General features: G+C 43.6%; 1 protein-coding gene and 1 long non-coding RNA gene across 2 annotated transcripts; both read left to right on the plus strand.

The window, feature by feature from the left end:
* The first annotated feature begins 611 nt into the window (after positions 1-611).
* On the plus strand, positions 612-1,253 carry LOC109940162 (uncharacterized). The gene is made up of 3 exons (XR_002262689.1): positions 612-655; positions 739-1,045; positions 1,150-1,253. It is a non-coding gene; the product is annotated as an uncharacterized lncRNA (long non-coding RNA).
* Positions 1,254-1,353: 100 nt separating this feature from the next.
* On the plus strand, positions 1,354-2,512 carry LOC109940505 (uncharacterized). Its single transcript, XM_020540052.1, has 6 exons — positions 1,354-1,449; positions 1,548-1,601; positions 1,696-1,770; positions 1,864-1,994; positions 2,064-2,244; positions 2,495-2,512. The coding sequence occupies exons 1-6, from the start codon at positions 1,411-1,413 to the stop codon at positions 2,510-2,512; spliced, it is 498 nt and encodes a 165-aa protein (XP_020395641.1). The 5' UTR covers positions 1,354-1,410.
* Positions 2,513-13,472: the final 10,960 nt, after the last annotated feature.

Raw genomic sequence — 13,472 nt, forward strand, 5'->3', positions numbered from 1 at the left:
AGATACGGTTCATCTCATTTTGGGGTTGCCATGTGCCGGGGGAGGTAGAGAGTTTACTGATTGGTACGGTGAAATCGATGCTGCTGCTAATCTGAGACGTCATCTCAATGTCTGTAAAGAAGAATTTGATGTTGTCAAGCTTCAAGAGAAGATAGTGCTTGGCAACGATGATGAGCTATCAATTAGATGTTTTTTTCTCATTCTATTCAATCGACTTCTGTTTCCTTCTGCTTCTTGGGGCATTACAAACAATGAGGTGCTGATGACTTCAAACATGGCCCGAATGGCTGATATTGACTGGTGTCAACTAGTTTACACGGATTTGTGCGATGCTGCCGCACGTTGGCATAAAAGGAACAAAACTAACATCACAGCAACAATATATGGATGCTCACTCATTGTTTTAGTAAGTAATTTTATCTTGTTAACTGTGCATATACATGGTATGCAAATATTTGTTATGTACTAATTTTATATATTTGTGCATTCATTTTTTACAGATTTACTATCTTGATCACCTACATCACCCTGCTGCTCCGGATAACAAATATGGTACTCCACGCATTAAGTTTTTTGACAATGAGACCATAAGACAGTTGGCTCGGGGTGACAGACGCCCCCCCGTAAAACTGGTGAACCATTCGGATATGCAGAGGTTAGACACAAACAATTTTTTTGTCCTGTTATGCATATGCTAAAATATTATCACTGCTAACTGTTCTATTTGCTTTTATACAGTTTCGTAGCCGTTCAGAAACGTGTTACGTCATTGCTCCAGAACGGCCTGCTTCTGCCGTTTTCAACATATATGTGCCTCGTATCAAGAATTTGATTGGACACAAGTTGCAATGTTTGCCCTCCCAGCAGCGTCCAATGTTTCAATCATTGTTTGATGCTCATGACAAAGAGGTGGATAAATACTGTGATTCCCTACAGTCGAGCCATCAGATGATTGTTTCGAAGCAGATTGAACTCTCTGAAACATTTGGTGAAATGATAGATGAAGTTTTGAGAGCTGCAACGCAGCGCGATTCACAGCCACAAGGTTTTAGTATTTATGTTTATTTTTTTTAAACTAATCAAGTTCACTATTTATAATGCTGTTATATTCAGTAACAACTAATATATTACTATATGTTCCAAATGTAGAGAACCCCCCCACTACCTCAATGCCTCCAACAAATGATCCTGTATCCACACCAACTGTTCCAACACCTGATAAACAACAACATGATCAGGAAAGCCATGTTCCTACTGATCATGTCAAAGTTTCAGATGATGTAAGTTTTCTCATACAAACTATATATAATATGCATATATTCTATTATGCATACAAGTTACCGTTTATTCAAATCTCAGTTGTTTCCATTATAGATTGTCAGTGGGAACGTCTGCAAAAAAGCTACAGCTATGGATGATCCTATTTTTGACAAGACTCCAAAATCTAATGTTTGACTTCCTTATATCATTATTATCATTCTTTCAGTTACAATATATGCAAGTAACAGTAATATATATGCATGCTTTATTTTTTTTTAACTTCCCAGGCTCCCACAACAGACAAGCCTGCTGATCCTAAGTTAACACCAAAAATAAATAGTGTAAGTATTTACACCTTCATCATATTATGCTAATATAATATTAATTTTTCCCTATGTTTCATTACGTTTTTATTAATAAATTTATTGGTTACAGGAAGGACAAAAATCTGTTACACATGATACTCCTGTATCTGGTGCACCTCTGTTTGATAAAACCCCATTGACAGATGTAAGACATGTTGTAATTTTCATCTTTTTCATATTTATACAATAAGACATACATATTTATGCAACTGTTTACTAACATTTATTCATATATTAGGCAACTACTGACCTGGTTGCAAAGGATAGTTCATGTAAAGACGCAGTCGCTGAACATCCCCACGTGTCACGTGAAGACTGTGCTCGCAACCTGCTTAAGTTCATTTTGTCAGGACAACTAGATCCGAGCATGTATGTATTCGTTATTCAAATTCCAATTAAGTACAATTAGAAGGATTTTAATCAAAGTTTTTTCCCCAGGTCTATCATTAATTTTGGAGGATTTGGAGGGTCTGTACTTGATGTTGTCGAGTCGTTTGGTCCCAACAAATGTCTTGAGAATACTTTCATGCAGGGATTTATCGACTGTATTCGTCAGGATGATGTATTATACAATCCAGATTCTGTAATCAACACTCTTATACTGAACGTCAACGTTGGGGTAATTGTTTCTCCACAACTTTGTATCTTATTGCAACTCTTACTTTATAAATATATAATACCAATCAAGTTATTTTATTTTTCCAGACCGTTTTGAATATTGAGGAGTTTGAACAACACAGTTCAAATCCACAACCCTTCACAACAACACTTCTTAAAGAACATCTTGAACCGACCCTACCTTCAGATGATGTTCTAAACCAGATTAAATTGGTGAGTTCTAATCAGTTTCATTTGTACAAATGTTATAGTGTACTTTTGGTTACTAGTTTTATGTTGTATTAGTTTTAATGTTTCATATGCATAGTATAAATCATTCATAATTTTTACATATATATTTAACAGATCCTGGTTCCTATGCTACGCCGAGGCCACTGGACCCTTTATGCAATCAATTTTGAACGTCGTCGCATAGACATCTTAGATTCAAACCCTTATGGTACATTGCTTGGAGGCACTACATGGAAACAAATCCATAATGATCAAATGATGATAAATGGAACGAAGATACCTTGGTCCAGACTCATAATGAGAAGACTTAGCATAGCCTTACATGAAGCTCGACCTGAGTCAACTGTACCAAAGTTTGGCAACTACAAGATTGAGCTTCTTCCCAACTGTCCAACCATGACACCAGGGTCAAATGATTGTGGTTTTTTTGTTGCAAACTTCCTCCGCTACTACGATTTTGATGATGGTGACTTATCAGAATTTTATACTCCGGTATGTCACTAAATTAGTTTTCTATTCTTGCATATATTACTCCTTCATATTTTATTCTACCATATAATTGATATTATGGCTATTTCAGGATGAACCATTGGACCAACGTGCCTTTGTTCTGCATTACCTTACGTTTCATCGCAACAACATGGTTGCCCCCCTTCCTGCAGAACTGCTGCCTTTCAAGTATTCTCCAAGGAGGCGCCGCTGTTTGAAAGCCAAGACTTAGATAGAATACCTGATCATTATTCCCTGTGGGATGAACAAAACTGTTTATGTTACTTGTTAAGTCACTTATGTCAGGCCTCTCATAATGTGTTTTGATACTCTGTGTGCCACTTATGTTCAATGTGGCTAATGTCTATGCTACTTCGCAACAGCTTTTATCTTAAGTGTGTCAAACATAATTGTTACCAGCATGACTATTTATGTTATCTGTTAACAAATTCTATGTTAGTTCATCTCCAGTTTGTGAGTTGCTTAATCTTTTTGCTTCCAAGGTTTGGCTATTTTGTATTATCATATTGTTTCAATATTCAAGTTTTATGCATAATATATACTTCATTATTTTATATACACTAGGTTCATCTTTTTTACATTTTTTACGCGAATTATGCTAATCTCCACAAGTGTTTATGCTATATCATGTTTGATGTATTTGAAGTGTGAAACCGACGTATGCACTCCATTCGATTATTATTGTTAAGTGTATACAGTTTTATATAACATTAATGTCCAGACCTTCTGATTGCTAAACGTTGCCAATTTGTTGTGCATATTCAGTTACATAAATTGTGTACTTGACTATATTTACGCAGCATTTAATAGTTTCATATCTACGCATTATATAACCCTTTAAAGGTAACTACTGAAGTTCGAACAAAATAAAGCATAAGTCATTGTGATATTACAAGTTTCTTCTAAATCGACCACTCGTTAGTCACACTTCAAATTATTCGCCCAAATCCATATGCTCATCGGCTTCTTCATTTTCCACTTCTTCATCAATACGATGTTTTTTTGCAGTCGATGTTTCATTCCACTGTGGAGCAGTTGTTTTATTGTTTAGTCTTGATCCAGCTGGCCGTCCTCTCTTTCGATTAGACAGTTTTGCTAGCCTTGCCCTGTTCTCTTCCACAGACAGACATGTTCTGCTGTTATGCCCATCTGCTATTCCACACAAATGGCATCTCCTATTCTTCTTTTTCTCTCCTTTCGCACCTAGTCTCATAATCCTTTCTTCTGAATTTTTTATTGTCCGTCCCTTTGGTCTTGCGCGATCCGGCATACTCAGATTTATAACATCCACATTAAAATTCAACCTCTGCACAATAATAGACGTTACTATTTAGTATATGCATACTTACATATATTTATACCAATCAGTAAAATCATTTAGCAATGCTCACCTTTTTAGCTTCTGACGATGCAGCAATATTTTCCAATTGTTCATGTGCTACGTGATACGGAGAACTTGTATCACCAACCTCATGTGGAAATCTTATGTTGTCCTCCTTTAAAGCCCAACCCAAATACATCAACATTTACATGCAGCATAAAATTATATTTTCAATTTAGACAAATAAACAATATTATTTTAATATGTACCTGGTTACCAGTAGTTATTATTGTTAATGCATGTTCACATCCAGTCCTGGTGTTATGCGAATCCTACAAAATATTATTTGCTTATTACATTCATATTATATATTCATTATATACACTACTTCATGCAAGCTTATATATTTATATCTTTTACATACCTTATCATGACATGTAACTGTATTGTCATATTCCATCCCATCGCTAGCATTACTTTTATTCAACTCTTCTTCCTGGTACAAAATAACATGTTACTTATGCATAATTTATATTACAAATAGTATAACAATAAAACATCTGCAATATTATTACCTTGTCTTCCTCATTATCACTAACATCTGTTGACTCATTACATCCAATATCTGGCTCCAAACGGCTTAGAACGACATCGAGCTCATCCAACACATCCATCGCCTTATTGTACCCTGCTTTTGACATACACGCCTGACGAACTACTTTCATAGTTTTCGTTAACAACATTTTCTGTCTGTATGATTTAGTAACTCCATCCTTCCCCCTGAAGCTCTTATCAATTCTTTCAAACGGAACATCTTTTCTTGATGAGACAGTGTACCTTTGCAATATATACTTTGAAGGTATCTTTTCAACTTGAAGATGCATGAAGGCTCTTAAAAGATGAACACACAATAGACCTGAAAACATGATAACGAACCATTATTTCAAAAATATACATTAATTGTGCTTCAATCATCAAATTATCTAGTATGCAAATTTATTATGCTAACCAACATAATACGTACAAACCTGTATGTTCCCACTGTTTGCACTCGCATGTATACTCCCCAGCTTCTACGTCTGCTGATATCTTGAATTGATGTTGTCCCCACACAATTTTATTAGACCGTTTTGTATGCTGTACGATCCATTCATTATCACATCCGTCTGGGTCCTTTAATATTTTGTATGCAGTGGCGTATTTCATTGATTCCTCGAATCTATTCATAACAGCTCTGGTGTATGCTCTAGAGACTCTCACTTCGAACCTATATAATGTATCTGTTGTCCTTGGTCCCTATAACACATTATTATCATAATTAAACAACTTAATTACATAATTATATACAAACCATTAATGCTAACAAGCACGACATACCTTGCTCACCAATGCCTCCTTTGATTCTTTCATTTTCCTGCTGTGCAACATTTTCATCATTTGTTTAGCGAACTCATGCAGTGGGGTGTTCGCATCTACATGTGATTGCTTCACTAATCTGTTCATGCTCTCACTTCGTTGTGTAGATACCATTACCCCACAGAAGTCATTTTTAAAAAATGCAGGTATCCATTCTTTTCTTATTTCATATAATTTGCGTAGAGTTATATCTTCATGAAGATTGAACTCCTCTAGCATCATTACCCAGGCACATTCAAACTCATGAGGAGTTAATGGATGATGTATAATAGACTGGAATGTTGTTTTAAAATCCTTAACAGCAAACCTGGCATATATCTCATTCAGGAATGGCATAAATCTGTTCTGTACATGCCATAAGCACAGTCTGTGAACTGTTTCTGGAAATACAGATCTCAGAGCAATTGGCATTGCAGGATCTTGATCTGTAATTGTTCACAGATTATTCAGTTATTTTCACCATAAATTAATTCATTGTTTTGCATAACAAATTTATATATCACATACCTGTAAGCATAACTCTTGGACCCTCGCCTCCCATACATGTTTTGAATGAATTGAAAGCCCATTCAAAAGTCTGTACTGTTTCATCTCCCAACAAAACAAATCCAAACACTGTACACTGCAGGTGGCTGTTAGCTCCAACAAACATGCCCAGTGGTTTATCATATATATTTGTCTTGTGTGTTGTATCAAATGTCACAGCATCACCATAATCTGCGTATTCCCCCTGCATGCTTGCGTGTGACCAAAAAATACTAACTATTTTCCCATCATCGTCTAGCTGGAAATCACAAAAAAATTGTGCATTCTGTTTTTTGCATTCTCTAAAGAAAGCCAAAAGTTTGGCTACATCATTTGAGCAATTTTCTCTTCTCCTGGCTGCCCTCCTACATTTGTTTGAACAACAAATTGTTACACATACATTTACTATAGTAAAATTTCTGTCTATTGATATATACACATGTAACAAAAAAGTATTGCTTACATATTTTTCAGATCTTGAGCAGTTACCGGTACGTTCTCCGGCCCATCATGCATTTCTGATATGAAATCAACTATGCAATGCTGCGGCACTCGGCTATCATGCATTGCACCCACAAAATTTATGTACTCAGCATCCCTAATTTTGTTGCAACGTAAATGTTGTTTTTCTGCTTCGTCAGTTATGAACTCATGGTTATGCTCCAAGTTTACCAGTTCAATTTTTGTAGCTACAACCATTTTTTGTTCATCATCATATATTTTTTTTAATTTTATTCCAGCTTTGCATTGTGTACGCCCCGATGATCTATTCCTCATCCTAGGTGTATCATTTGATTTTGCTGCACTTTTACCTTCACGTGAACAATTTATCCACTTACTGAATGTCTTCTCTCTGTATTTCTTCAGTGGAAATCCAACTTCATATGCATACCTTTTATAGAATTTATATGCATCATCTACATCCTTGAAAGTCATCCCTACCGTAGGCACTATAGTTGGATCAATGTTTTTTTCCTGCTATTTCAGTGTCATTGTTGTTTGTACCATTGAATATGTTCACAACAATATAATCAATCGATAATCAAATACAGCGACTGGACTTACATGTGAACGCAGTATCTGTGGCGTATCCATCTCCCTGGAGCTAATATTGGACATAGGAGGTCGAACCCTTTGTTCTCCTTCTTCCCCTATGCTCATCTCGGCGATATCAGGACCCATTAGAGCAGGCGGTGGTGTCACCAATGAGTTACCACTAACTCCTCCCTCTGTCTCTGTATCAAGACGAACGCCATCTCCTTCCATCGCCGGCGACCCTCCAGAGCCGGCCATCTCCAACTCCGATATGTTATGCAGGCTTAGTGGTCTTTGTTCTGAATGAAAGTAAATCTCGTATACTACTAAAGTAACCGCATCCACGTTTACAGGGTCTCCCCACTATTTCCGAAACCGCCCCGATATTATGGCGACGTCTTTGTCAAACTAAATTTCATAATATAAAATTTACGCACAATGAAACAATGTTTTACGCCGTTCGGTATATAATGTTTATGCATCTATTATGCCGCTTCGGTTTTACACCTTCTGCACATTACTTACCATGCAAGATCCACAATTTACGCGCCCACGTATCCACATAATCACGTTTGCATGTGGCATATATTCCCTTTAATTCCGCGCAATTCCCTTACCATGCAAACAACCGCGTCACGGCGCCGTCTAACCTGCATGCCGCCTCTCAGCCCCACGTTAAAACACAGGCGCGCCTGTTGCATCCGCCAGACCGAGAACCGACCTGGGCTTCCTTTAATATCTGAAGCCCTAGGCTCCCGTTATACCTGCCCTATATATATATATATATATATATATATATATATATATATGGGATGCATGTTTTATGAAAATTGCATGGCCATTTTATGTTAATTTGTGTATACTAGTCTATCTTGTATTTTACAATGTCATACATACACAACACACTGAAACTGGTACTTAAAATTTATAAATTTACATGGCCAACATATCTTTTCGGCCAAAAAACACCAAAATTCGGTTGAAAAGCATCAAAAATTCGTTTTTATGATATATATTTTTTAAAATTTCTGAATAGGGAACCGATTTTTTTTCAAAATTTGAATCGAAAACCATTTCTCGTAGGAGTCTAAAAACGAAAAACACAAAAATCCGACAAATTTCAGTCGAAATTGTTAACACTGGCCCACACACACGATTCAACAGATGTCGAGCTCGTGTGGGCCCAACCTAGACACAACATTAGATAATAGAATCACATGGGCGTCCACATGGGGTCATGGACAGTGGACATGTCGTACTGGCACGACCAGGCCCGTTCTGTGGGGGATAGATATCCCCCGGGTCCACTAAAGGAGTAAAAGACCTCACGAAAGGCCCAAGGGCCCCATAAATCATGAGGTCATTCCTTCGTGGGCCTGGGGAGAAACAACCAACAAGGCAGAGCGACGTGATACCAGATTGGTGCAAGCCCGGATGGCCCACAACGTCGAGCGAGTAAATCGCAACAGAGACTCGACTTTCCCGCACTGAAGCCCCCATGCAACGGAGCCATGCGAGGATAAGTCGGCGAGGGTTACGTAGGGATAAACTCAATAGGTTCACTACCTTTTAGCTACTTGTTGTTATCATATCCACATGTACTGCCCCACGACCGAGTATATAAGGCCTAGGGGCACCCCTTCAGAACGATCGACCCTATCTTACTTAGCCACCCACAGCAACTCTCTGTGTCTTCAATCCAGAGAGCCCTCTTGTAACCACGCTCACATACTCACCAGGACGTAGGGTGTTACGCATCTCTAAGCGGCCCGAACCTGTAAATCTTGTCCACTGTCCCTCGTGTGATCGGCACGAACCATTTTGCTACAGTCGTCGACACCGTCCTACTCCTAGAAACACCTTGAGGGCAACCCCGGGTGTGCGGTCGGACCCAAAACACCGACAGCTGGCGCGCCAGGTAGGGGGTGTGTCGACGATCCAAGCTAGCTCAATGGCCGTCACCTTCAACAGCAAGATCACCATGCGTCCCGGATCCGTATTCTGCTTTGGGACAATCTCATCTGTAGCGGATGAAGAAGGAATTCTGCACCGAATCGCGGATCCCCCGGAAAAGAAGTCTCCTCCAATGAACCCCGAAAATGCCGGAGAGGCGCAACCTCCAGCTCTTTGGAAAAAGATCGCCTCCGGAAAGTCGGGAGCCGAGGGCCCGCTGACCCGGAAGACTCCGCTGTCTACTTCCCCAACGAAAGAATGGACACGGATCGCGAGGAAGAAGGAGACCAGGGAAAAGCAAGTCGTTCTTTCCGTTCCTCCGGCCTCAAAGGAGAACGGAAAGAAAGTCGCCACGACGCCAACTCCGTTCTACCCCGACGTCCTCTTCATCGGGAGAGTGGAGTCGCCCACCGTCTCTGACGATGAACCGACCGCGCCCGGAGAAGAACCGCCTCAACGAGAATCCCGCCGACGGAGGAACCGGCGCAGGAACGTTCGACGACATCACGCGGCCGGAGAACGGGATCCGGAGCAGCCTGTCTCGCGAGACGAGGTCTCGGAGATAGGAGAAACTCCGGAAGAACGCGTCTTCAGAGAACGAAGGAACTCCCGACGACGTGATCGCCGGCGAGCTCAGGAACAGAACGAGCAAGACACAAGGCAACGCCGGGAGAATCCACTCTTCGGGCGCAACCTGAATCCCGACTTCGCCCGAGCTATGAACACGCCAAGCGAAGTCGGAGGGGTACTAGCTCGGATAGCTGATGGACTTCCTCGGACTCTCGACGCCGAGGGATACCGACGCCTGTTCACCCAGGCAGCCAACCATCTTCTACCGCTTGCTCACCCGCCGAACGATCTACGACACGCCATCAACAGTCGCCGAGACGCACGAAGCTCCATCAATGCTTCGCGCGAACGGCGGCATGAGAACGAGATTCGCCGTCGGGAGGAGTACGATCGGGATCATGGCATCCCGACTCAGAGCCAGGCCACCAGGACTGAGTCGGCAACGGCCTCAACTGGCGGTACCACCCGGGGACGGTCGAGGAACCACAATCACAACTCCCCTCCCCGGGACAGACATCGTCCCCGACGACAGGAGGACACGTGCGGAGTGTCCGCTCTTACTCCGCGCCTCAGGGCCATCCAATGGCCCCCCAACTTCAAGGTATCCAATGTCGACAAATATGAACCTAAGCAGGATCCAGGGGGTTGGCTAGCCGTCTACACCACCGCTGCTCGGGCTGCCGGAGCATCTGAGGATGTTATGACCGCGTATCTGCCCATCGTCCTTGGGCAAGATGCGCTACAGTGGCTACGACATCTATCCCGACACTGCATCGACGACTGGGGAGACTTCAGTCGACGTTTCACCGCCAACTTCCAGTCCCTCTCCGACAAGCCAGCGCAACCGTGGGACCTCAAATCCATCAAGCGCCGGGGGGATGAGACTCTCCGGTCGTACCTCAAAAGGTTCCAGACCATGAGAAATCGCATCCCCGAGGTCACGGAGGCGGCCGTGATCGAGGACTTCTACAGAGGATCCAACGACTCGGCTTTTGTCCGAGCCATACTGTAGAAGGCACCGACTACTTCCGAGGAGCTGTTCCGGGAAGCCGACCTCTACATCACCGCCGACGAGCGAGCTCAGGACCTCATCGGAGGAGCAAAGCCTGCACCGGCAGCACCGCGACGCGACGCGAACCAGCCACCCGACAAACGCTGGGAGAAGAGGCCTCGCGAAGAAGTACACGCCGCTGGACCGCCCGCCTCTCGCGCCCGAGGAGGACCTCGCGGAGGCGAGCGCACGCTGGACGACATCCTCGGCGCCCAGTGCCCATACCACAAGGACATGCGCCACACTCTTCGCAACTGCCGGGACTTCAAGCACTCCGTTGGGCATGGCCGACCCTTCCAACCTCTACCTCCTCCTCCGCCGAGGGGAGGACCGGATGAACCGCGACAACCTCATCAACCGGAGGAGGGAGGAGGAGGAGCTTTCCCACGCGTCGACAGGGAGGTCAACGTCATCTTCGGCGGACATGGGCCGCAGGAGAACAAGAGACAACAAAAGCTCAACGACCGCCAGATACTGGTGGCGACCACCGGTCCTCCCGCCCCATACCGGTGGTCAGAACACCCGATCACCTTCACTCGGGAAGATCAATGGCTCAACTTCGACCATCCGGGCAAATACCCGCTCCTCGTCGATTCGGTGATCCGAGAGAGCCGGGTGAAGAAGGTGCTAGTGGACGGGGGGAGCAGCATCAACGTCACCTTCCCCCGAACACTCCAAGGCTTGGGGGCTCACCTCAAAGAGCTCCACAAGTCGGACACTCCTTTCTTCGGCATCATGCCGACGGAGGGGGAATACCCGCTGGGCCACATCTACATGCCAGTCACCTTCGGAACTCCGGAGAACTACAGAACCGAGTTCCTGAGGTTTGAAGTGGCAAACTTCGACTGCGGGTACAACGCCATCATTGGAAGGCCGGGATTGGCCAAATTCATGGCCATTCCGCACTATACATACATGATACTGAAGATGCCAGGACCACGAGGGATCATAACTGTGCGCGCCGACTTCCAAGGCGCCGCAGAATGTTTCCAAGTGGCCATCCAAGCAGCCCTCACCACCAAGCCGTCAACGGTCCCTTCTACACTGGCGAATTCTAAGCCTGAGGAGGACCTCTCCGTACCGGCAAACGAAGTTCAGGCCGCGACCTCTATGCGGCCGACTGAAGAAACCAAGCGAATTAACCTGGGGTTCGCTGATGAGCGCAAGACAGCCATCATCAGCTCCAGCTTGGACGACAAATAGGAAAGCGCGCTCGTCCAGTTCCTGCAAGATAACCGAGATGTATTCGCATGGCAACCTGCGGATATGCCGGGAGTCCCAAGAGAACTGGCCGAGCACAAGTTGAAGGTTTATCCCCAAGCGAGGCCGATCCGGCAAAAGCTACGTCGTTTCACGCCCGACAAGAGAGAAGCCATTCGCGCCGAGTTAGCTCGCTTGGTTGCGGCTGGATTTATTAGAGAAGTATTGCACCCCGAGTGGTTAGCCAACCCTGTTCTTGTACTCAAAAAGAATAAAGTGGATTGGCGCATGTGCGTCGACTATACTGATCTCAACAAACACTGTCCGAAGGATCCCTTCGGGCTCCCGAGGATAGATCAGGTGGTGGACTCTACCGCCGGATGTTCTGTGCTGTCCTTCTTAGATTGCTATTCTGGGTATCATCAGATTAGTTTGGCAAAAGAAGACGAGGAGAAAACGGCGTTCATCACTCCGTTTGGTGCTTTCTGTTATACCTCCATGCCGTTTGGCCTCAAAAACGCTGGAGCGACTTATCAGAGAGCTATTCAAACATGCTTAGCCGATCACTGGGGCAAGCGTGTGGAGGCTTACGTAGATGATGTGGTGATCAAAACAGAGAATTCGGAAAACTTCATCGAAGATTTACAGCTGGTTTTCAACAGCCTGAGAAGATATAGGTGGAAGCTCAATCCTGAAAAATGTGTCTTCGGGGTACCAGCAGGAAAATTGCTCGGGTTTATCGTCAGCCACCGAGGAATTGAGGCTAATCCAGATAAGATTGAAGCTATCATGAAGATGGAAGCTCCTCGGTCACAAAAGAAGGTTCAGCGACTTACTGGATGTATGGCAGCTCTGAGCAGATTTATATCCAGGCTGGGAGAGAAAGGTTTGCCATTTTACAAGCTACTCAAGAAGGTGGATAAGTTTCAATGGACTTCAGAAGCACAAGAAGCTCTAGACGCACTGAAGAAATTCTTGACAACACCACCAGTACTGAAACCACCCCGGCGAGCTATGCCGACTCAACCGGCTGAAGATTTGCTGCTGTATATCTCTTGCACGACTCACGTGGTAAGCACCGCGTTGGTAGTCGAGCGAATAGAAGAAGGACATGCCTATCCAGTACAACATCCTGTTTACTTCATCAGTGAGGTTCTGGGCCCCTCGAAGAAAAAGTATCCTCAGGTTCAGAAGCTATTATATGCAGTACTTCTAACTGCCCGCAAGCTGCGTCACTACTTTGACGACCACAAAGTCATAGTAGTCACTGGTTTTCCAATAGGGGACATTCTTCACAACAAGGAAGCCATTGGCCGAATAGCCAAGTGGGCTTGCGAGCTGGGATCCCACGACATCGAGTTCCGACCTCGCACTGCCATCAAAACTCAAGCACTGGCTGATTTCGTATCAGAGTGGA

The sequence above is a fragment of the Zea mays genome, chromosome 6, assembly GCF_902167145.1.
Source record: "Zea mays cultivar B73 chromosome 6, Zm-B73-REFERENCE-NAM-5.0, whole genome shotgun sequence".
NCBI lineage: Eukaryota > Viridiplantae > Streptophyta > Magnoliopsida > Poales > Poaceae > Zea > Zea mays.